General features: G+C 38.9%; 1 protein-coding gene across 4 annotated transcripts in view; it reads right to left on the reverse strand.

Annotated features, from left to right (window-relative positions):
• Positions 1-24,133, reverse strand: part of LOC136860994 (endoplasmic reticulum aminopeptidase 1) — a 188,147-nt gene that overhangs the window by 41,869 nt on the left and 122,145 nt on the right. For all 4 annotated transcript variants that reach the window (XM_067138794.2, XM_067138792.2, XM_067138795.2 and 1 more), the window contains one exon: positions 20,415-20,598. In XM_067138794.2, the coding sequence (XP_066994895.2) occupies positions 20,415-20,598 (184 nt within the window). The remainder of the gene's footprint in view (positions 1-20,414; positions 20,599-24,133) is intronic.

The following is a 24,133-nucleotide window of genomic DNA, read 5'->3' on the forward strand; positions in this document are numbered from 1 at the left end:
ATTCAGATATTTAGGAAGCATAGTGGCTAATAATAATAATAGAGCTGAGATTGAAATGACAGAGTAACCAAATGCTCTAACTTTTACAGTATCATTAGATACCTAGTATGGGATGAGAAGATCCCACAAAGAATAAAATGATCCTGTACAAGTCATATTTCATTCCCATCCTTACATATTCTCTGGAAACCTGTACACTAACATCAAAGGATTGTAGTTGTACCATTTCATTGCCCGATTTGCGACATGAGCGGGAGTTACATCCCTAATACTTGCCATGCATCGCGATAAAAATGACGGAGGTTATATAATGAAAGAGTATATTCTAGAGAGAAAATGCAGATATAACCAGTCAAGTAGGCCATGAGTTAATATTGCGACGTTCAGACCTAAGGAATCCAAATGGCCGTGAGTAAAAGAATCAGATTGTTGTCCCGAGTAAAAAAAGACTACATTTTTTTAAAAAAATCGTATTGATCATCGGAACGAAACTGTAAGCTAGAATTGGTATTCAAGAAAAGAAGAGGTTGAAATCGGAGAAGAGAACTGCTAGTAGTATAATTACGGCGGTTTATAAACCATAAATACGAATGATGTACCCCCGTACGGTACATAAATTGGCGCCCATTCGTGGAGCAAAGACTAGGATACCCAGGGTTGTTGAAGATATAAATATTGGGCGCATAACAATAATTGGCGCATATCAGTGAGGCAAAAACTGAGGATACCCAGGGGCACAGCATTAAATTAACATTGACATGGAAGTAAATTGAGGACACCCAGTTTGATGATATTAATGAGCATTAATTGGCACTCATTTTTAAAGCGAGGCTGTGGATGCCAAACCAAACTATCAGATAACTGTTAGCACATTATTTGACAATGCGGAGCAGTTTCTGGAAAACAGCTGCGACATTAATTAACGCTCGTCGTTAGAGAAGAATAATTGCAATAATTGACACCCACAAACGCAATAAAACTGAGGAGATGTAACATGAAGAGATATATAGAAAATGTTGGACGTGAGAAAACTTTACCCAAATATGAAACAGAACTGATGGGAAGCAAATGGTTGAGAGTCGATAATTATGAAGGAAACCAAGAGAAGAAGGAATTGAGAATTAGGCAAGAAGTCGTATGACCGAGAAAGGGAGTTGAAGAAGAAGCGGATGATAATGAATAAAATAGCAGGAATATTTCAGATAAATAGTTAGTTAAGATGGTTAATAATGTTAAGTTAGATCACAATATGATTTTTGTTTTCTGTTAAGGTAGAGATAGCAAGTAAGTTAATAAGTTCCGAAATATCAAGAATGATTTCTTTGTTTTATCAAGTTTCATAAATAACTGGGGTTATGGAATGGTTGGTTATGTGGGGAGGACCAGATTGTTGATCCCATACTGAATTGAAATACTGATATATTTTATTGGTTGTAAACTATAAACAATTAGCAAAATAGAATCTTTAGCGAAGCTGAGCAATAATAGACGTAAAATGGCGACTATTAAACAATTGAGGTCACAAGTTGAGGAATACCAAAAGGAATAGGATGAGGAGATAAACAGAATAATCGATGAGTTTGAAAAGGCTAAAGAAGAACAGAAGGAGAGATTGAGAGAAAAGGAGGAGAAGATAAATAAGATAATCGAGGATCTAGAGAAGACGAAAGAAGAACAAAAAGGAATGATAGAAATGTTACGAGAAATGATGATAAAACAAGAGGAGAGACAAGAAGTCAGAAGAAGCAGTTAGAAGAGATATTAGGAAGACATCAGCAGAAACAAGAAGAAAGGCATCGAAACCAGATGGAAGAGATGAGAAAAATGGAGAAGAGACAAGAGGAAATGATAAAAACAGGAATTGGAAAAATTGAAGAAGAAGTTTCCAAGATGAAAGCCAGATTAGATGATCTGCAAACGGAAATGATGGAGAAAATGGAAAACAAGAACAAAGAGATCTACGGTGAAATAAATAAAATTAGAAGTGAGCTAACGGAAAGTAAGAATTGTATCCAAGAATTGAAAGAGGACGAGATCAGGAAATTGACCGAGAATATGGAATCGATAAGTATAGATTCACGGGGAAAATGGAGTCAATATAATGAGGAGTTAAAGAAGGTAAATGAAAATGTAATGTCGACAAACAAAACTATGGAGGATAAATTCACTCTAGCACGTGACCAGATTGGAAACAAAATGGAGATGATAAATGATGAAATGAAAAAGAATAAAAACGAAGCAGAAGAGAGAATGCTTAGAACAGAAGAAGGAATAGACGAAATGAAGAAATAGATTCAGAACATCAGAGGGGAAATACAGATACCAAAAGCAGAGGTATCAAAACAATTAAACGAGCAAAGAATGGTGGATATACAGATCAACGAAAGAGAAGGGACACCCACGATAAGTGGAGAAACAGAACGAAGTAGCAAGGACATGATGATTGCAAATAATGTGAATGGAAGCCCAACGATAATCAATATCATCAAAACTTACGATGACAGACCTAAGCATTTCAATAACTCTGCAGCAATGTCTCCGAAGAGATTTTTAAGAGAAATGGAAGAGTACTTCCGGGAGAACAGGATTCCCGACGAAAAGAAGCTCAGAGTGATTGAGAAACATTTGGATGCCAATCCGAATGTTTGGTATCAAGCGTTTAAATACACATTTCACGATTATGAGGAATTTAAGATTGCTTTCTTAAAAAGATTCTCGAACCCAGAAATCCAACAGAACCTTAGGCTGGAACTGTATTCTAGAAAATATTCATCAATAGGGCAGACTAGGTACAGCGATTATTTCTCGTACCAATTCCATAAGTTCCAAGACCTAGATTCGGCGCCCAGTGAGTTGGAGGCGATAAGAACTATTGAAAAACAATTCCCTCCGGAAACTCCGAGATTGCTGGCGGCAGCAAACGTAAAATCAGCAGTGGAGATGGAGAATATATTGAGGCAACTCGATATGACATCTAGCCACACAGCGTCAAAAATAAATAGAAATACAAATAACCAGGAGGAGATAAATGCTTTGGACTGGGAAAATAATAAAAAAGTCGTTTCTCGAGCGAAGAGATACCGATAAGAATCCCAAGAAAAGGGAATATAGTGATGACGAAGGGACAGTAAGAGAGCAAAGCCGATGTAAGTGCAAACAGAATGGTCATGAGAGTGAAAGGCAAATACATGAAAAATTTGTGCCTTATCATCGACCATCAAATCAGTACAGAGACGGCAGAAATCGAGGCAGTTTTAGACGAAATCCAACCTATCGAGGAACACAAATAAATAATCACTACAATAGAGAAAACAGAAACAGGCAATATAATCAAAACTCAAGGGGAGAAACCCAGGAAAAGAAGAAATGGGAAGAAGCAATTAACAATCAAAACATTAATGGGGATTTAGAAGGAGCCGAAAGCTTGGAGCTCCAAGAATGTAAAAGGAAAAAGAGAGATGAACATAAACTAAACCCAGATGCCCAAACGTACGAATTGGACGTCGGGAGTAAGAAAAACGCCGATTTTGAATTAGGAAAGGAAATAAGTCGTACTTGGATTGAAGCATATAACAAAATTGGAAGTTGGTACATACTACAAATAGAATCTTGGTATGTAGACCCGGACGAGTTATTAGATGAACCGTTGGAAAGGAGTAAAGAAAATAAAGCACGTTTGCCTATTATTGTGATACGAGTGAATGGATTGAAGACACACTGCTTAATCGACTCCGGGGAAAATATTAGCGTCATATCGAAAGCATTATTCGACGAGATCAGTCGAAAGGAGAAGGTGCCCATAATACCAATTGCCCAGACAAAGATACGGGGAATAATACCCGATAAATCAATTGAATGCAAAGTACAAACATATTTGAAAATCAGGATCGGCAAACTAGTATTCGAACAACCATTCACAGTGATGAGTAAAATAAGATACAATGTGATCCTTGGGATTGACTTTATGACAACTACAGAAATGACTATAGACCTAAGAAAGCAAGAAATAAGGTTTCCTATTACCGAGGATGATGGAAAGATAACTAAAGAGAGAATTAAATTGAGAAAAGAGATTCAAGACATAGAACATATGAAATTCGAAGGATTGGAAGTGTAGGGGCTAATGGATGAATATGAATCAAGCGGGAGACTGACTGAAGCTGAGAACGGAGAAGAAATAATACAAAGTTTGGAAAAGATTTTAGCGGTTGACGAAGAAAAAGAAGATCCAAGTCTATGGAAAAAATTGCTGAAATCAAATTAGAGACCAAAGAAAAGCTGAAATTATATGCAATCATAGAGAAGCATTCCGAGGTATTTAAAGACAAACCTGGTCAGATACCGAATTTCAAATATAAAATAGTTGTCAATGATTGGACACCGTTCAAAGGAAAGTTATACGATGTTCCCGAAAAGTATTTTCAAGAAGTAAAGAAAATTATTCAAGAGATGATGGATGACGGAATAATCGTTAAAACAACAACACCATACCTGAACCCGATCGTTATTGTTGAAAAAGTAATGGAAAGCTAAGAATGTGCCTAGATGGCAGGAGATTAAATGAAAACTAATCCCAGAATACGATCAAGTCCCGAAGATCTAGGAAATAATAAGAAGATTTAGAAATATGAAATACTTCACAAGCCAAGATTTTACTTCCTCATTTCATCATATATTGTTAGAAGAGAAGTCGAGACTATTAACCGGTTCTATGTACAACAATCAAACTTACGCGTACTGGATATGGCCTTTTGGACTGAAAAATAGCTGCGCCGTGTTGATAAGAGCCCTGGATAGAAATTTGTTACCTGAAGTAAAAGAATACGTGAGGTATTACGTAGATGATCTGGTGTTGGCAAGTGAAACATTCGATGATCATTGTAATAAACTCGTTCGAATATTAGAGAATTTAGAAAACACAGGGTTTAAAATCAATTTGGAAAAATCAAAATTTTGTCAGGAACAAATTTTATTCGTTGGACATGTTATCGATGGAGATGGGGTAAAACCGAACCCAATAAAAATTCAGGCGATATGCGAATTCCCACGTCCAATGCGGATCAAACAAGTCAGGCAATTCTTGGGAATGACACAATTTTTTGCTAACCATTGCAAAGGGTATACGGAAACGGCAGCACCATTGCAAGAGTTGTTAAAGGCAAACAACAAGTGGAAGTGGAATGAAAAGAGCGAAGAAGCGTTCCTTGCAATGAAGAAATTATTAGCTAATAGCATAAAGCTGGGATATCCTGATTACACTAAGGAATTCATAATACAGACTCATGCTTCCAGTATAGGAATTGGTGCTTACTTATATCAGGAAATGACAGAGGACCCAAAGAGTCGAACCTATTTAGCATTTGCTAGTAGAAAATTACGTAACCCCGAAATCATTTACACGACGACTGAACAGGAATTACTAGCTATTATATATGCCCTGCAGCAGTGGAAAAAGATCAAATCAAATCAAATCAAATCAAATCAAATCAAATCAAATCAAATCAAATCAAATCAAATCAAATCAAATCAAATCAAAATCTCTTTATTTGCAAATGAGGTGTCTACCTCGGTGGCAAATGGTACACTAAAATACATTATTGTCAAGCACTTAATATTAAATTAACAAGAGAGGAAAATTTTCCTATAATACAATATTATACATTTTACACTAACAATGTTTTCTATTAAACACACAGCTCATCCTTAATAAATTTATATTGTTTACAAAATTCTACTTATAATATCTCCTGTACTACTTACAAATATAGTCAACTGATATATAGTATGTGGAATTACTTCAAATGATACTATACAACTGGTATAAGATCAATATTTACATTGCATTTACTTATTTACTATTTTTTTACCCATTCTGGATCCTAAGTAGCGTAACGACTTGCTGCGCCTTAACCAGAGCCCCTTTTGCCACCACTTTTCAGAGTTCCTGAAGGGCCTATACAGCTACCGTAGCAGTCCCAGGGCCCTCGAAGTCCCCACTGTACTTCACCCCTACAGGCAGTCCCCAACTTTGGCTGTCCAAACTCCTTAGACCAGGGGATGGAATTAATTTATTCACACACATTTTTATTTTTTTTATTTACAATAACCTGCACTGGTCGAATGCCCTCTAACACTTCATTTATTTTCTCTGTTGCTGTTTATTTTCTTCTTGAATATCTGTACAGATTTTGGAAAAGGATCAAACACTACCCCTGGTAAACTGTTCCACTCCTTCACACCCTTCCCAATGAATGAAAATTTACCCCAATCGCTTTTGCTAAAATTTCTTCTAATTTTATATTTGTGGTCAGTCCTGTCGATATAATTATTTTCCAACTGAAGCCTCTCACGGATATCTCCCCATGCTTCTTCTCCTGTATAGACTTTATATAATCCTATAAGTCTAGTTTTCTACCTTCTCTTACTTAAAGTTTCCCACCCAAATTCCTTTAAAATTTCTGATACACTACTCTTTCTCATGAAATCCCCTGTTACAAATCTTGCTGCTTTCCTCTGCACACTATCTATTTCTTTTATTAGGTATTCTTGGTGAGGATCCCAAACACTGTTTGCATATTCCAATAATGGACGAACCATACTCAAGTAACTTTTTTCTTTTAATTCTTTGTTGCATCTTTTAAGTAGCCTCATTATGACATGTAACGATCTGTATGCTTTCCCAACAATGTCATCAATATGACCCTTCCAGTGCAAATTACTTTCAAATCTCACACCTAAGTATTTGCACTTGCCATCTTTTGGGATAACTACCTCATCCAAAGTATATTCAAATTCAGTTTTAAAGCTCCTGTTTGTAAAAGTTGTAACAGTTGATTTGCCTCCATTAACCTTCATGTTATTTTCTTCAACCAATTGTTGGATACTTTCAAGGTCCCTTTGTAATTCTGAACAATCTTCAAAATGTTGTTTATTTCCCTATAAACAATTATGTCATCTGCATACAATCTTATTTTTGATGTTATATTGTTCCCTAAATCATTTGCGTATATTAAGAAAAGTAACGGACCGATTATACTACCCTGTGCAATTCCCTTCCAAACTTTCTCTTCCTGAGATACATTATTTCCTACTTTGACTTTCTGAACCCTTGAATTTAGAAATGTTTTTATCCAACGTGTAACCCTTACGTCCAATCCTATTCCCTCCAATTTCTTTAATAATATTCCATGTTCCACTCTATCAAAGGCTTTGGAAAGATCTATGGCTATGCAATCTAACTGACCTCCTGAATCCAACTGATCTGATATGTCCTGCTGAAATCCCACCAGTTGTGCCTCACAAGAAAATTTCTTTCTAAATCCATACTGGCTCCTCATGAACCAATTTTTATCATCACATATCCCTCTGATGTACTTCGATATTGAACTCTCCAGTATTTTACAAACTATACTGGTCAGGCTGATTGGTCTGTAGTTCTCTGGTTTCCTTTTATCACCCTTTCCTTTATAAATTGGTATTATTATAGATTCCTTCCATTCCTTTGGTATTACACTATTATTTATGACATAGTCAAAGAGAAATTTTAAATAAGGCACTATGAATCACCCCATTGTCTTTAATACCTCCCCAGTAATTTGATCACTTCCTGCTGTTTTTCCTTGCTGGAGCAGTTGGATTTCTCTGAAAATATCTTCGTTTGTGAATGAGAAGCTTCTTGTTTCCCTCTGTCTCTCTCCCTCTCTATCTTCTGTTTCGGTTTCCAACTCTTGACAATCATCTACTGAATCTCTAAATTCCCTACTAAATAGGTTTGCTTTCGCAGTATCTGTTAAATAGTGTTCACCCCCTTCTCTCACCATTGTAGGCATTTGGATTCCTTTTCCTTTTTGATTCCTGATATATGAATACAGCTTTTTCCATTTTCCTTTGTGGTCATTACCCTCTTGAAGTATGCCATTCATATAATTCTCTTTTGCTTCCTTTTTCACTCTATTCAGTTCCCTCATTAGCTGTTTTCTAGTTTCTCTACTCTCCCTACCCTTTTTGATTTTCCTGTTTACTATTCTACATTTTCTTTTTAATTTTCTTATTTCCCTTGTATAATAAACAGGGTCTGAGGTCATTTTACCCTTCTTAACAGGTACAAATCTCTTCTCTCCTTCCCAAATGATTCCGTTAAATTTAGCCCAAAGTGTATCCACGTTTCTCCCTTCACTTATCCAACAACTGAATTGTGATTTAAGGTAAGTCCCAAATTCATCAACTTTAGTTTTTCTGTACAATTTCTTGTCTTGTGTAACCCTCTTATTAAGCCTTTTTGGTACGAGTCCTACATCCATTATTACAGCCTTATGGTCTCCTATTCCTTCAATTACCTCAGTTTTATCAACAATTTCCCATGGTTTAACCAAGAATACATCTAGTAAGTTATTGAGACGAGTCGGTTCTTGTACTACTTGTGTAAATCCTCCCTCCCAAATTAACTTATTTGCCAGTTTCTGTTCATGGGCCTCACTTGCAGCTCCATTCCATTCAACTTCAGGCAAATTTAGATCTCCCCCAATTATTACCATATCATTATTATTGTTTTTATGAGTATAATCTATTATTTTCTCAAAGATTTCCATGTCTCTTTCCTCTCTTCCAGGCCTGTATGTTCCTATAATTCCCACCTCCTTCATATTATCACAAACTAATTTTATCCCTAATATTTCATCCCTTTCATCGGTAAACCATTCATGTGAACAGTAAGTTTCCTTCACCAGAATAAACAACTGCCCTCCCTTTTTATCTCCTCGGTCTCTACGATAGACTGTGTACCCTTCTGGAAATACTTCTCTATTACCCACTCCTTCTTTCAACCACGATTCCACTCCTATCACCACATCAGTCTCATAAGATTCCATCAATGTACCGAATTTTAATTGTTTATTTACTACACTTTGACAGTTTACCAAGAGCAATCTTAAACCCCCTTCCTCCCTAAAACTTGACTGTTGCAATTGGGTAACTTGAAATTCCTTACTATCCTGAGTTTCTTGTTCTAGTTGACTGAGCCAGCTTGAAGTACAGCTGGCTCTTTCTACTAGTTTTCCTGGTCAGTATTATAACTCAAGGGAGTTGCCTGTTTTACAGTACATATCTTAAGATTAATAAAATCTAGAACAATATTTGCTATCTTTCGTTTACCTGAATTGTTTAGATGGAGGCCATGTTTTGTATAACAGTATCTCTCAAAACTGCTGCATTCAATAACCTGAGTATTCCAAAAATTTTTACAAATTTTAACAATATCTGTATTGACCTTGTCCACTTCAATGTTCACACACGAGTCTCTACTCAAATCATGCCTGTGGGGCACGTTCACTACAAAAACGTTAGTGTGGGTCTGCTTCCGTAGTGTATGTTTAAGTTGTGATCTTACATTCTTGGCGTCGTCGTGAGCTACGTCGTTCGTCCCACTAATGATAAGCACTGCATCGCCGCACCCGAAGTTCCTAGTTGCTGCTTCTACATTTTCCACAACACTGCTGATAGAAGCTCCTGGATATATTTCTCCGGTTGCTGCTATATTCTCATCGTTAATCACTCCCGCAATTCCCCTTCCTTGGCTATCACCAAACACAGCTACCTTCGCTGATTTAGGCCTAACTGGGTCTTGAATCTAAATTCTAGGCCTAAATTTTAAACTCGGCACGGCAACGGCAGCGGATCGCGGTGATTTGGTTTCACGCGCGCGATCACTTTCTTCCAGAATTAAATTATTTAGGGCAGAAAACCTATTTCTGATGTTTATTTCCGGAAATTCAGTTTTAGATTTCTTCTTGGCCGGCCATCCACGAACTACTTGACACCACGTGCTCGAGTTTGTTACTTGTACCGGTATATCACTCGAAGAATGGTCAGTCCCAAATTCTAGCGATCGCAGTCTTTCTTTCAATTCTTGATTTTCAACTTTAAGAGTCTCATTGTCCTCTTTTAGAATGTTTATAATTTCTAATGCACTTTTATATTCCTCATCGACTGTTTTCGGTGCTTCGTCAACGCCGTCCCCAACAACAACATTCCGAACACACTGCTCACAAATCCAGTCAATATTTTCATTAGTTTTTACGTCTCTAGGGCAATTTCCACACTTATAATGCCACCATCGATCACATGAATCACACAACATTCCATTTTTCACTAATCTTCGACATTTTCCGCACTTTTTGTCACATTTTATGGTTAATTTACTCAGAGAAAAAAACACTACGTCGTCATTACCGGGCGCCATTTTGAAAAAAAAAGATCCGAAGTGATCACAAAGCCTTGCAGTTTGGGTTAAATTCAACCACGTCGAGTGAAAGAATCACACGATGGATGTTGTTTACGCAACAGTTTAACATTAAAATCGAACATTGTAGTGGAAAAGACAACATTTTTGCGGATGCACTTAGTAGAAACCCGGTAGAGAAAGAAGAAGTTGTTCAGCATATTGAATTGGTACAACAGGATGAGGAATTTCTGGAAAAACTAGGGGATATCGCATTATTGCAAAGAGCAGACGAAAACTTAATATTGGAAATTAGGAGGATTGAGCATGATAACTCAGAAAACGGGAATTTACAAGATGAAAGCAATCCATATGTATTAAAAACGGAATGCTAATGAAACGTATTAACAAGGATTTCAATAAACTGAGAATAGTAGTACCAACATCATTACAAAAAGGACTCATATGGCGTACTCACAGAATAATCGGACATGGGGGAATTGAAAAGGTAATGAAAACAATACTGGAGAGGTTCACATGGAAAGAAATAATGAAAACCATCAGGGACGTGATTAAAACATGTGATATCTGTCAAAAAACAAAATACAATTCATTCCTAACCAAGCATGAACCGATCGCTATAATACCAACCGCACCGAGAGAAATTTTCGCAATGGACATATTTGGAAAGTTGCCAACAGCTGTTAGAGGACATAAATATATAATCGTTACCATGGACGTATTTTCAAAATTTATAGTATTACAACCAATCCAAAGAGCAACATCTAAGCAGGTGCTTAAAGCAATAAGTAGAAACATAATACCTCGAATGGGAAAGCCGAAAAAAACATTAACTGACAGGGGAACCCAGTTTATGTCAGTAGAGTTTGAAGAGATGATGCAGAACCTGGAGATTAAACATGTACTCTGTTCGGTTAGACACCCGTCAGCGAACCCCGTAGAGCGACGTATGCGGGAGATAGCAAAATATTGTAGAATATATTGTTCAGAAAGCCATTGGAAATGGATCAATGTTATGAATGTAATTGAGGAATGCATGAATAATACGATCCATGAATCAACTAATCAGATACGCCGTATGATACACTTGAATGAACAACCGAAAAGACCTTGGGATAAAGTTATTGGGGAAAACGATGAACCCAAACCCAGTAGCGTCGAGATCAACCAGATGGTGACAGCCAAACTCGTAGAGCAAGCAAATAAACGGTTAAAAAGGGTCCAGAATAAAAAGTTCCATCTACCTTTTAAGAGTAATGACAAAGTATTGATTCGAAAAGCACCTTATTCCAATGTATCAGAACGAATATTCGCTAAATTTGTTCATTTGTATGATGGTCCATACGTAATAAGGAAAGCGTTAGGCAACAACGCATATGTAGTCGAGAACTTAACTGGAACATACAGAAATGTATATAACGCATCTAGTTTAAAATTGTATTATGAAGAAGACCAGGAATAGAATCTATATATTAAAGAAAACGCGTTATTAAGGTTATGCTGGACATTCTGAAACAAATGGGTCAATGAAAACTCCATTTTTATACAGAAGTAGGAATGAAATAATTATACTGCGAGCAGTACATTTATTTACCTTTTGACGGGGGAAGTAAAATTTACCATTTCATTGCCCGATTTGCGTCATGAGCGGGAGTTACATCCCTAATACTTGCCATGCTTCGCGATAAAAATGACGGAGGTTATATAATGAAAGAGTATATTCTAGAGAGAAAATGCAGATATAACCAGTCAAGTAGGTCATGAGTTAATATTGCGACGATCAGGCCTAAGGAATCCAAATGGCCGTGAGTAAAAGAATCATATTGTTGTCCCGAGTAAAAAAAAAAGGACATTTAAAAAAAAAATCGTATTGATCATCGGAACGAAACTGTAAGCTAGAATTGGTATTCAAGAAAAGAAGAGGTTGAAATCGGAGAAGAGAACTGCTAGTAGTATAATTACGGCGGTATATAAACCATAAATACGAATGATGTACCCCTGTATGGTGCATAGTAGGATTCAAGTCTGAAATTAAATTTCTTAGAACTGCTCTCCAAAAGACATGACTTGATCACGTGCAAAATGATGAGATCCGATCTAACCTAGGTCTAAACGAATTGATGGAGGAAAGACTTAGGTCATCCAGACTTGGTTTGGGCATGTTAAATGAATGAATAGCACAAGGTTGCCATGTGCTTGTTTAAAAAAGAGAATAACAGGTAGAAGACCAAGAAGAAGATGGATGGACCAAGTGTGGAAAGACATGGAGAAAAGAGGATGGAATTGGGAATCTGTCATGGATAACAAAATCTTTTTTGAATAGGCAACTTTGGAAGATGCTAATTTTCAAACACCCTACCTGGCTCACTGGAAGGGCAAACCATTGATGATGATGATGATGATGATGATGATGATGATGATGATGACTACTCTCATTCAGGAACTGTTTGAAACCGCAGAAATTATTATTATTTTATTTATTGCTATTTGTTTTACGTCGCACCGACACAGATAAGTCTTATGGCGATAATGGAATAGGGAAGGCCTAGGAGTGGGGAGGAAGCGGCCATGGCCTTAATTAAGGTACAGCCCCAGCATTTGCCCGGTGTGAAAATGGGAAACCACGGGAAATCATCTTCAGGGCTGCCAACAGTGGGATTCGAAACACTATCTCCCGGATGCAAGCTCACAGCTGTGCGACCCTAACCGCACGGCAAACTCGCCCGGTAATTGCAGAACCGATCAAAAGATTTCACATCATCAGTTTGAAAGTCAAATACAGAATACACTTTTCAACATCCCAATAATCAATATTACTTTCAGCGCCATCCATTTAAGGCTTCCTTCAAATCCAGACTATTTCCTGTCAGCTGTCGCACATTAACACAGCAGTGCTCTGATGGGGTAATGGTGAGAGAGAAGCGTGCAGTATAAAGAATGGTAAATAAACTCAATACAAGGCATAAAATAATCGTATGTACTATGTATCCATAATCACATTTATATGTATCAATACGATATTGATGATGCCGTCGCGTAATAAAGAATGTTTGTAAACACGAAGTAGTAAAACAGATTACCCCAATTTAAGCAGATTCTCTTAAGAAAAAGAGGACATTTAGGGATTTTCAAATAATCTACCCGGATCCCGAGCAATAGGAGGACATGTCCAGATAAAAGAAGGCATCTGGTTACCCTATGTGTTGACAGACCATCAAATAAATCAATCACCCTGCTGGAATGCATGAACAAGAGGGCTTGTCCTTACTAAACAGGAAGGAAGAAGCATCATACACATCTTACAACAGCACTAGTAAAATAGACCTATTTCTCGAAGGTGAAGGCTACAGCTACACGCAATAGCAAGTTCTGAACAGCATCATCATCAGAAAGCACCTGCCCATACTCATAGCGACCACTGTTCTTCAAAAACAACAACCAAGGTAAAAAATATCAAAGAAATTAGATCTTACCATGATTGGAAACCTCACTAACTTACAAGTGGTGAAAGATGTAAAAGCCAGCAATAAGAACCCCAACTAGAATATGGTTCCAGCGTATGGGACCTTCACCAGGGTTACTTGATTCAAGAACTGGAAAAAGTCCAAAGAAAAGCAGCTCAATTTGTTCTGAGTGATTTCTGACAAAAGAGTAGCATTACAAAAATGTTGCAAAGTTTGGGCTGCGAAGACTTGAGAGAAAGGAGACAAGCTGCTTGGCTAAGTGGTATGTTCTGAGCTGTCAGTGGAGAGATGGCATGGAATGACATTAGTAGAGAAATAAGTTTGAGTAGCAAAGATCACAATATGTAGATAAAGTTGGAATTCAAGAGGACAAATTGGGGCAAATATTTGTTTATAGGAAGGGGAGTTAGGTATTGGAATAACTTACCAAGGGAGATGTTTAATAAATTTCCAATTTCTTTACAATCATTTAAGAAATGGCTAGTGAAACAATAGATAGGGAATCTGCCACCTGGGCAACTGCCCTAAATGCAGATGAGTAGTGATTGATGGTGATTGAAACATGGCACTGGAAGAACTAGAGAAACCCACATAGACTGAATCTCAAAGAGGAAAACAATGGTTCGGTGAGAAGTGCTATCTTATGAGGAAAATAAAAATAAAAGCCCTCCACACTGTAAAGAAGATCAACTGGAGAGATATCAAGAGTCTATGCAGAGAAAAGAAGAGAATGCAATACTGCAAACAATTAAAGGAGAAATTGCAAAAATTGAAGGAGGAAGAATTAATACAAGAGGCAGAAAAGGATCCTTTTAAAGCACTAAAACCTCAATAGCTTAAGTTCCCCAGGGACATCCCCATGGAAACATGGACTAATCATCTCATTCTTGTTCTGCAAGAAAAAAATACCGGACCCACACACGTCCTCCCTACAGGGGGCTTTGGACCCATAACCATAGTAGAAATCTCAGTGGCAATATGCAATAGTAAAAACAAGAAACAATGCAGACCAGACTCAGTCTTCAATGAATATTTAAAACCAACAGCACCCACACTCACTGAAGAATGGAGAGCCCTAATGAATAAATGCATTATACAGGGCAGAACCCCTGATTCATCGAGAAAATCAACTCTCAAAATGTTCTACAAAAGAAAAGGAGATCCTAGTGACCCTAACTTGTTCAGAGATATCCTTGGAGAAAACCCTTTTCAAGATCTTCCCCAAAATATTATCCGAGAGATTCATGAATATGACCAGTAGTTGTATTCCAGATGGACAATTTGGATTATGGAAAGAGAGAGCAACTCTACGGGCAATACAGTACCTGTAAGTAGAGATGGTCGATAAATCACAGCCTGCTACTTTGTCATGGATATTTTTCTGTCACCGATATATCAGATATGCTGACACGGTAGTATCTGTGAGAAAATATTGAAGTTGTGTACTTGGATCACGTTCACAAGGTTATGTTATCTGCTGTAGCTCAAGGTCTATATCCATTTTTCATTTACCTGTTACCTATGACGATATTAAAGGTGTTCATTCATACGTTTTACCATAGTGTATTTATGAGCACAGTAGAGGGAGTGCCTATCTACCAACGCTGTATGTCAACAGCTAGCTCATATATCAGATGTAATCTGAATCGAACAGGACAGTCCTCAGCTGGCAAATGAAGTTCGTTTGAATACAATACATGTTCTCGAGAAGTACTTGTCCGATTTTCAAAATAATCACATTGTTGAATTTTTAATGATCACTGATTTAAGGCTATGTGTGCAAAATAGTGCCGGCCCCGTGGTGTAGGGATAGCGTGCCTGCCTCTTACCCAGAGGCCCCGGGTTCAATTCCCAGCCAGGTCAGGGATTTTTACCTGGACCTGGGGGCTGGTTCAAAGTTCACTCAGCCTATGTGATTAGAATTGAGGAGCTATCTGACGGTGAGATAGCGGCCCCGGTCTAGAAAGCCAAGAATAACGGCCGAGAGGATTCGTCGTGCTGACCACACGATACCTCGTAATCTGCAGGCCTTCGGGCTGAGCAGCGGTTGCATGGTAGGCCAAGGCCCTTCAAGGAGTGTAGTGCCGTGGGGTTTGGTTTGTGCAAAATAGTGTGGTACCATTTAAAAAATAAAGTTAGTACCATGACCTCAGAAAATATTAATGCCATGAAACACTGATAGAAAACTTGTGTGCATTTGTGAAGCGGAAGTAGTAGTCCATCTAGTAGGCTTTCTGGAAACCTACTTGCTGGAGTCGCCGTGGTGTCATAGGTTAAGTGCGGTGCTGTTAATACAGCTGTGTTTGGTGGCTGGGTTTGAATCCCATTTGAGCCTCTAAATTTTATTTGCATTTTGTACTTCGAGAATCATCCACAAAACCAATGTGTCCAAATGCCCTCACGTTGTGGGTTATTTATTTATTTATTCAATTTATTTATTTATTTATTTATTTATTTATTTATTTATTTATTTGTTTGTTTGTTTGTTTGTTTGTTTGTTTGTTTGCTTGTTTGTTTTGGCACTGTTCTAGGCCATTAGGGCTGTTTGTTTGGATGTTTTATAAGCATGGCTGGAAGAGGATAGAATGGTTGGGGGTTTGAATCCGCTTGACTGAGCAACAGCCTGTTACCGCAGTAAGTGCCACTCTGCACGGAAATGATCAGAAGGTCAAATCACTATGAAATAGTTAATTTTTACCATTTTTATGTAGAGGAATTGCCATGTGCTTGCATGTAACAGCTGTTATTATAATTTTGTTGAGTGTAAACAAAGCTTGGCTTTGCTGTCTCTCACAACACCGCAACACGCTTCTCACAAAAAACAAAAATGAACTGCATTAAATTATTCAAAAATAATTATAGCAATGGAAATCAATACCAAAATATCATGTTTTATTTAAAAATGATACTTTCTTGATGTGCAGTGTTCCTGAGATTGTATTATGCACAAACTTTCCTAATCATAATTAACTTTTTTCACACATTTATTCAACGGTAAGGGTAAGGGTTATTCTGCCCGAAGGCAGGTCCGAACCTCCGCAGAGGTGTTCCTGAGCCGGAGTTTACGTGTGGTAGGGTGGCCAGTTCCTTTCCGCTCCTCCATTCCCTTACCCCCCACCAACAGCGCGTGGCAACCCATCCAACTCCTGACCACGCCCAATGTTGCTTAACTTCGGAGATCTCAACAACAATGTATAATTCAAACAATAACTTGGTGTAAGTGACAGTCTGTCAACTAATTTTCAAATGATTTTGAATAAGCTCTCATTGCGTGAAGGTAATTACATGATGAATATTGAATTTTCATGACCGCATTGTAATCGAAACCGACTTTCAACATATTAGGTCGTGTTACGTACATTTATTACGTGTTGAAGAGATGTTAAGTACAGAACAAAAATGGCCAACCAGACACCAGTGGGATCCGAACCCACAACCTCCCGATTTCGCGAGGCCACCATTGCTCAACTGGTAGAGCAACCGATGCAAAATCGGGAGGTTGTGGGTTTGGATCCCACTGGTGTCTGGTTGGCCATTTTTGTTCTGTACTTAACATCTCTTCAACACGTACTAAATGTACGTAACACGACCTAATAGGTTGAAAGTCGGTTTCGATTACGATGCGGTCGTGAAAATTCAATATTAATTGACTTGGCCCTCAACGGGCAACTTAAACGCATTCTACAGTGTGATGGTAGTAGTACCAGACCTGTAGCTCAGATCCTTTCCAACAGAACAAAGATGGCCTAGGCCACCATCGCTCAATTGGTAGAGCAACCAACGCGAAATCGGGAGGTTGTGGGTTCAGATCCCACTGGTGTCTGGTTGGCCATTTTTGTTCTGTACTTAACATCTCTTCAACACGTACTAAATGTACGTAACACGACCTAATAGGTTGAAAGTCAGTTTCGATTACGATGCGGTCGTGAAAATTCAATATTCATTGACTTGGCCCTCAACGGGCAACTTAAACGCACTCTACAGTGTGATGGTAGTAGTACCAGACCTGTAGCTCAGATCCTTTCCAACAGAACAAAGATGGCCTAGGCCACCGTAGCTCAATTGGTAGAGCAACCAACGCGAAATCGGGAGGTTGTGGGTTCAGATCCCACTGGTGTCTGGTTGGCCATTTCTGTTCTGTACTTAACATCTCTTCAACACGTACTAAATGTACGTAACACGACCTAATAGGTTGAAAGTCGGTTTCGATTACGATGCGGTCGTAAAAATTCAATATTCATTGACTTGGCCCTCAACGAGCAACTTAAACGCACTCTACAGTGTGATGGTAGTAGTACCAGACCTGTAGCTCAGATCCTTTCCAACAGAACAAAGATGGCCTAGGCCACCATAGCTCAATTGGTAGAGCAACTGACGCGAAATCGGGAGGTTGTGGGTTCGGATCCCACTGGTGTCTGGTTGGCCATTTTTGTTCTGTACTTAACATCTCTTCAACACATACTAAATGTACGTAACACGACCTAATAGGTTGAAAGTCGGTTTCGATTATGATGCGGTCATGAAAATTCAATATTCATTGACTTGGCCCTCAATGGGCAACTTAAACGCACTCTACAGTGTGATGGTAGTAGTACCAGACCTGTAGCTCAGATCCTTTCCAACAGAACAAAGATGGCCTAGGCCACCATAGCTCAATTGGTAGAGCAACCGACGCGAAATCGGGAGGTTGTGGGTTCGGATCCCACTGGTGTCTGGTTGGCCATTTTTGTTCTGTACTTAACATCTCTTCAACACGTACTAAATGTACGTAACACAATCTAATAGGTTGAAAGTCGGTTTCGGTAATTACATGATGTACTTACACTTTTCAGTTGTGTGGTTTGATATTTTTTTTAACTTTATTTGAACAGTTTTTGATTTAATTGAATTTCATTTGTTTATTTTTCTGGGTTGTAATTGAATACATTATTTTAAGTGTGACTTCAGTGTCGGTTACAGGATACAAATAGTTACTGAAAAATGAAACCAATTTTAAGTATTAATATCTAAGTGGTATATGGTTAGCAGTTCAGCAGCTTAACTGTCAAACCCCAGGGGCAGACAAATAAAACCTATTAAAATATTATCTTTTAATCATAATGAGTAATCCCTTTGTTCATATATTTTGAAAATATATTCATAAGACAATTTATTTGAGGGGGCCCAAAATTTTATTTTGGCAGGCGGGTGCATGCCACATTCATTACACCCCTGAATTACAGGCGAGTTCCAGAAATCCAATTTGTGAAGTGAGTATTATGTGAAATCAGTTCAGTGCCAGTCAAGTCTTGCAAAGTAGATTAAAGCCTCTTGGAGCATGATTTGGATTAAACTGTCTGAATCACTCGTGGAGTTACATTATTTATTGCTTTTCCCCTCTCACACTTACACTAAAGCTTGTTTCTGACATGTTCTTGCCTGATATGTTTGGTGGGTGGCAGGGTTTTAGTCTGCGGCTAGAAAGGTCCTTGTTGTCCCTGTGGATGGGTAGGAGCGTGCTGGATGAGATCTTATTGTACTCTTGGAGTAATGTTTTGGAACTTGGTGATGCAATATGAGATAAGATGGCAGACAGCATGCCGGGTGATTGGATTGTTCCAGGTATGAGACATTCAGGATAAGAAGAAATTCAGATGAAGACAAGAAAATGAAAGAGACAAAATGTGGTAAAAGGACAGGAACACAGAAGGAGAAAAGGATCCCTGGGTCACATAGTTATAAGCTATGGGTTCGAACTTCATTGTCAGCAGCCCTGTAGATGGTTTTCCGTGGTTTACCATTTTCACACCAGGAAAATACTGTACCTTAATTAAGTCTAGCCCTGTGGTGTAAGGGTAGTGTACATGTCTCTTACCCGGAGGCCCCAGGTTCGATTCCCGGCCAGGTCAGGGATTTTTACCTGAATCTGAGGGCTGGTTCGAGGTCCACTCAGCCTGCGTGATTAGAATTGAGCAGCTATCTGATGGTGAGATGGTGGCCCTGGTCTAGAAAACCAAAAATAATTGCCGAGAGGATTCGTCATGCTGACTACACGACACCTCGTAATCTGCAGGCCTTCGGGCTGAGCAGCGGTCACTTGGTAGGCCAAGGCCTGTCAGGGCTGTAGTGCCATGGGGTTAGATTAGGTTGTGTTGTTGTTGGGTATTCAGCCTGAAGGTTGGTTTGATCCTCCACGGCTCCGCCAAAGGCTGTCATAGACAGCCTAGGTGTCACTGAAGAGGCATACTAGCGAAATGAGGAGTGATGTAGTTTACCGTTGCTTTCCTCACCACGCCAGAAGTTGCTATTGCATATCAGTCTGCCAAGCCCACTGAAATGCATGCACCAACTGACCCAGGTTAGGTTAGTACCTTAATTAAGGCCACAGCTGCTTCCTTCCCACTCCTAGGCTTTTCCTATCCTGTGGTCGCCATAAGACCTATCTGTGTCAGTGTGACTAAAACAAATTGCAATTTTAAAAAAGAACATGGTTTTCTGTGGATTCCCCATTTTTACACCAGAAAAATGCTGGGGCTGTGCCTTAATTAAGGCCACAGCCACTTCCTTCCCACTCCTAGGCCTTTCTTATCATGTCGTCGCCATAAGACTTATCTGTGTCAATGTGACATAAAGCAAATTTTTAAAAAAAGAAAAGGATTCCAACAGGTCAATCAATATAAGTAATGGAATGAGTGAACATCAAACATCATCAATTAAATTCACTACTGACTTACCTGCTCAAACAATGCTGTGTTATTCTTGTAATTTCTTGTCACTGTGACTACTGGATAGTGATCTTTGACAATCCAAGAATTTGCTATTTGTTTCGTTGATATTGTTCTTTCCAAAGTCGCATATGTCCATGCTTGCATGTCCAATGTGTTCCAAAGATCATTTTGTTTGAAACTGCTGTATCCTCTGCAATGAGAAATACATTCATCAGTTCAATGTAATTCACATTTTATTTTAGGTTTGTTTAGAACAGAGTCAGAAATATATCTAAGAGTCTGTACTGCTGGTAATAGTTGGCTGAGAGGACACATTATGCGACAAACTGGAAGATATTGTAACATGATGGCAGGGTAGTATTTAAATAAATACTCAACTGCTAGTCTTCTACACTAAGATTTATTAATTCTAATAACCACTTGCACACTTGTTAGCGCTCTCTCTCAGTTCTCGCTGTTCAGTCACTCTAAGGTTGTGTTGTTGTTGGGTATTCTAATATTTACAGTTATGCTACACAGTTCATGTACACACACACTGTACACTATCACTTGTACCCTAAGGCAGTTCAGGATAAAGCCTACCGTACACTTTAAGCAGCTTCACTATGTCCAACCAAAGCACGCACAACAGTCTAACAAGTCCTTATGAGATACACAGTTCGCACTCATACTGCAGTCACTCCTTTGCAGTGCAATCCCTCCTCATCCACTCACTAGACTACACACTTATGTAACTGATGCTCTTAGCCTCAATCAGACCCCACAGTTACTCTTTCTGCCCTATCGCAGTCCTGAGTTCACAACCCACACACGAAAGTCTCACAGTTCAGTATGACGTACACCGTTTGCATTCCTTACAGTTGACTTCCTTCACTGTCCCATGCCGATACCCAGTCAGTCTCTCCCACACTGCGCCAGAATGTGATGTTCATTTACAGGAGCAAGCCTGAGAGACTCAACTGCACGACGACAGACAGGCATAACGAGCACTCAGTTCCATGGACTGCCTCCTCAAGCTCAGGCTGTCACCGTCCACAGCGACACACACGCACACTCAGATTGACTGCACTCGCTCACTGACAGAGCTCAACTGAATTCGACTGGCAAGTCTTGTTTGTCTTATATAGCTGGGTCCGCCCCATCTGGATGCTTTGAGAAAGGATATGCCCTTAGAGTCCTCTTGAAAGCGAATAATCTGGGCGTACCACCCAGATCCTTCTCACGACGCTGCAGGCCTCCAATGAGGTGACAGGACAATGGCAGAAGCATTGGCTGATGTGCACCCTGCTCTCTCCTGATTGGTTCACTGTGTGGTAAGCAGTGAGGCCCCAATGCAGTGACATAACTCACTGTCCAGGGCTGTTCCTCCGTATGACTTATGTTTTTGGTGGAACCTGCCACAATATATACATGAACAAGCTATCTATCTCTTTTCTTCCCACACTGTTTTTTATTAATATGATACATATGATCTGCATATGTGATATATGTTCATTCAGTGACAAACCTGTTGATGAATCAATGGTTCAGCATACATTCTTACGTTCAGTTTATCATAGTGTCTCTCTCACTGTACGAGCACTGTATATATATATATTTCGTATGGCATGAGGATACATTGTTACAATTTGGTTATTAACAAATATGTACAATTACACGAAAAACAGTTTCATCTATACACACAGAACAAGTATGTAATAAACAAACTATATTTATACATTTGAGCTCATCAATATCTGCATTGCTGCTAAAGCTGAATGTCCAGTTTTGTTAGCCAACTCACAGCTTCATCACTGGCCTCGTGGATATCCTTTATTGTCCCACTGAATCTTCGGAGTGGGCACTCTGTGACGATATGTTGAACGGTCTGAGGCACGTCAGAGCAGTTGCAATAAGGATCGCTGGTAATCTTCCACTTGTGTTTCCAGAAGTTGCATCTGCCATGTTGAGTTCTGATCTGATTAAGTGATGACCAGATTTTTCTGGGTAAGTTGAAACCAGGATATTGCATAACTGGATCCGAAATAAGACCTAATCTGTCAGGGTTTGAAGCTGCCCACCCATCGCGCCAGGCAGTGTTAGTATGAAATTCATCTTGGGCTAGCCTCTTTCCTAGTAACCAAGAAGGGTTCCTAGATTTCAGCCTGAGATCTTCACGTAGGCAGTCTTGATGTATTGGTAGAAGAGGATTGTCACAGCATTTAACCCATTCTTTCTTCAGTGCCATTTGTCTTCGGAGATGAGATGGAATATTTGAAAGAACTGGTAACCAATCCAAAGGTGTGGATTGGATGGTTCCTGATATAGTCCTCATTGTATCGTTTAACTGAGTGTCTATCTTCTTTGTATGGGCACTGTTGAGCCATACTGGGCAGCAGTATTCGGCTACTGAGTATATTAACGCAAGTGCTGTAGTTCGGAGGGTGGATGCAGATGGGCCCCAGCTTGTTCCTGTGAGTTTGTGCAGGATGTTATTGCGAGTTTTGATCTTGGCAGATGTTTTGCGTACATGTTCGCTGTAAGTCAAAGATCGATCCAAGGTAACACCTAGATATTTTGGATGAGGTATGAACTTCAGTATATGACCTCTGAATTGAACCTGAGGGACATAATTGGCTTGTCTGTATCATCATGGCAACAAGTACCACAGTGATCACTTGGGACTTCTAGTGGAAAACTATATAGTAGTTCCTGTTTTTGTTCAAACAAAGAAACACTTCATATTTTGTGCAAGAAACCATTGAGATCCAGACCCATATTAACCAATGGGCAGACCAGGGCAGTGGCTGTGTGATGGCAGAATTTAGGGGGGGCTGTATTTGTGCCCGAAAGGCCAACAAAACATTTGCAAAAGTGATTGTGAAAGAAGGAAACACATTTTAAAATTCAGTATTGCTACTTAAATATTTTTCACATAATTTCTTCTAAGAAAGTATCATGAAATGTTACTCTCAAGCACAAGCAAATTATGTCAGAAATACATTTATATGTTTAATATATGAGGATTGGGACCCGAGTCATGGGCAACGTTTTTTTTTTCTTTTTTGCAAGAAAGCAGAATCTACCAGACAAACAGAAATATGCAGATGGGAGTGGGGTGCATAAGGTGCTGCAGAATGTATGAATAGTGCCGAGTGGGTTTACCAGAAGTAGGATACAAGCTGAGGAAACTATCAGCCATGAAATCCTTGTGCTTCATAATGTTTATTCTCAGAGAATACAGTAACCTTTATGGTAAACCCTCGAAGTAGTGGATCATGGGGGACTACTGGCAAAAACGGGTGCAATTGGGCTAGACAAAAGAGTGACTGAGTGGGTGACTCTGTTTCTAGAAAATAGATCTCAGAGAATTAGAGTAGGCAAAGCTTTATCTGAACCTGTAATAATTAAGAGGGGAATTCCTCAAGGCAGTATTATTGGACCTTTATGTTTCCTTATATATATAAATGATATGAGTAAAGAAGTGGAATCAGAGATAAGGCCTTTTGCAGCTGATGTTATTCTGTACAGAGTAATAAATAAGTTACAAGATTGTGAGCAACTGCAATTTGACCTCGATAATGTTGTGAGATGGACAGCAGGCAATGGTATGGTGATAAACGGGGTTAAAAGTCAGGTTGTGAGTTTCACAAACAGGAAAAGTCCTCTCAGTTTTAATTACTGCATTGATAGGGTGAAAGTTCCTTTTGGGGATCATTGTAAGTATCTAGGTGTTAATATAAGGA

Source organism: Anabrus simplex, chromosome 1 (assembly GCF_040414725.1).
Source record: "Anabrus simplex isolate iqAnaSimp1 chromosome 1, ASM4041472v1, whole genome shotgun sequence".
Taxonomy (NCBI): domain Eukaryota; kingdom Metazoa; phylum Arthropoda; class Insecta; order Orthoptera; family Tettigoniidae; genus Anabrus; species Anabrus simplex.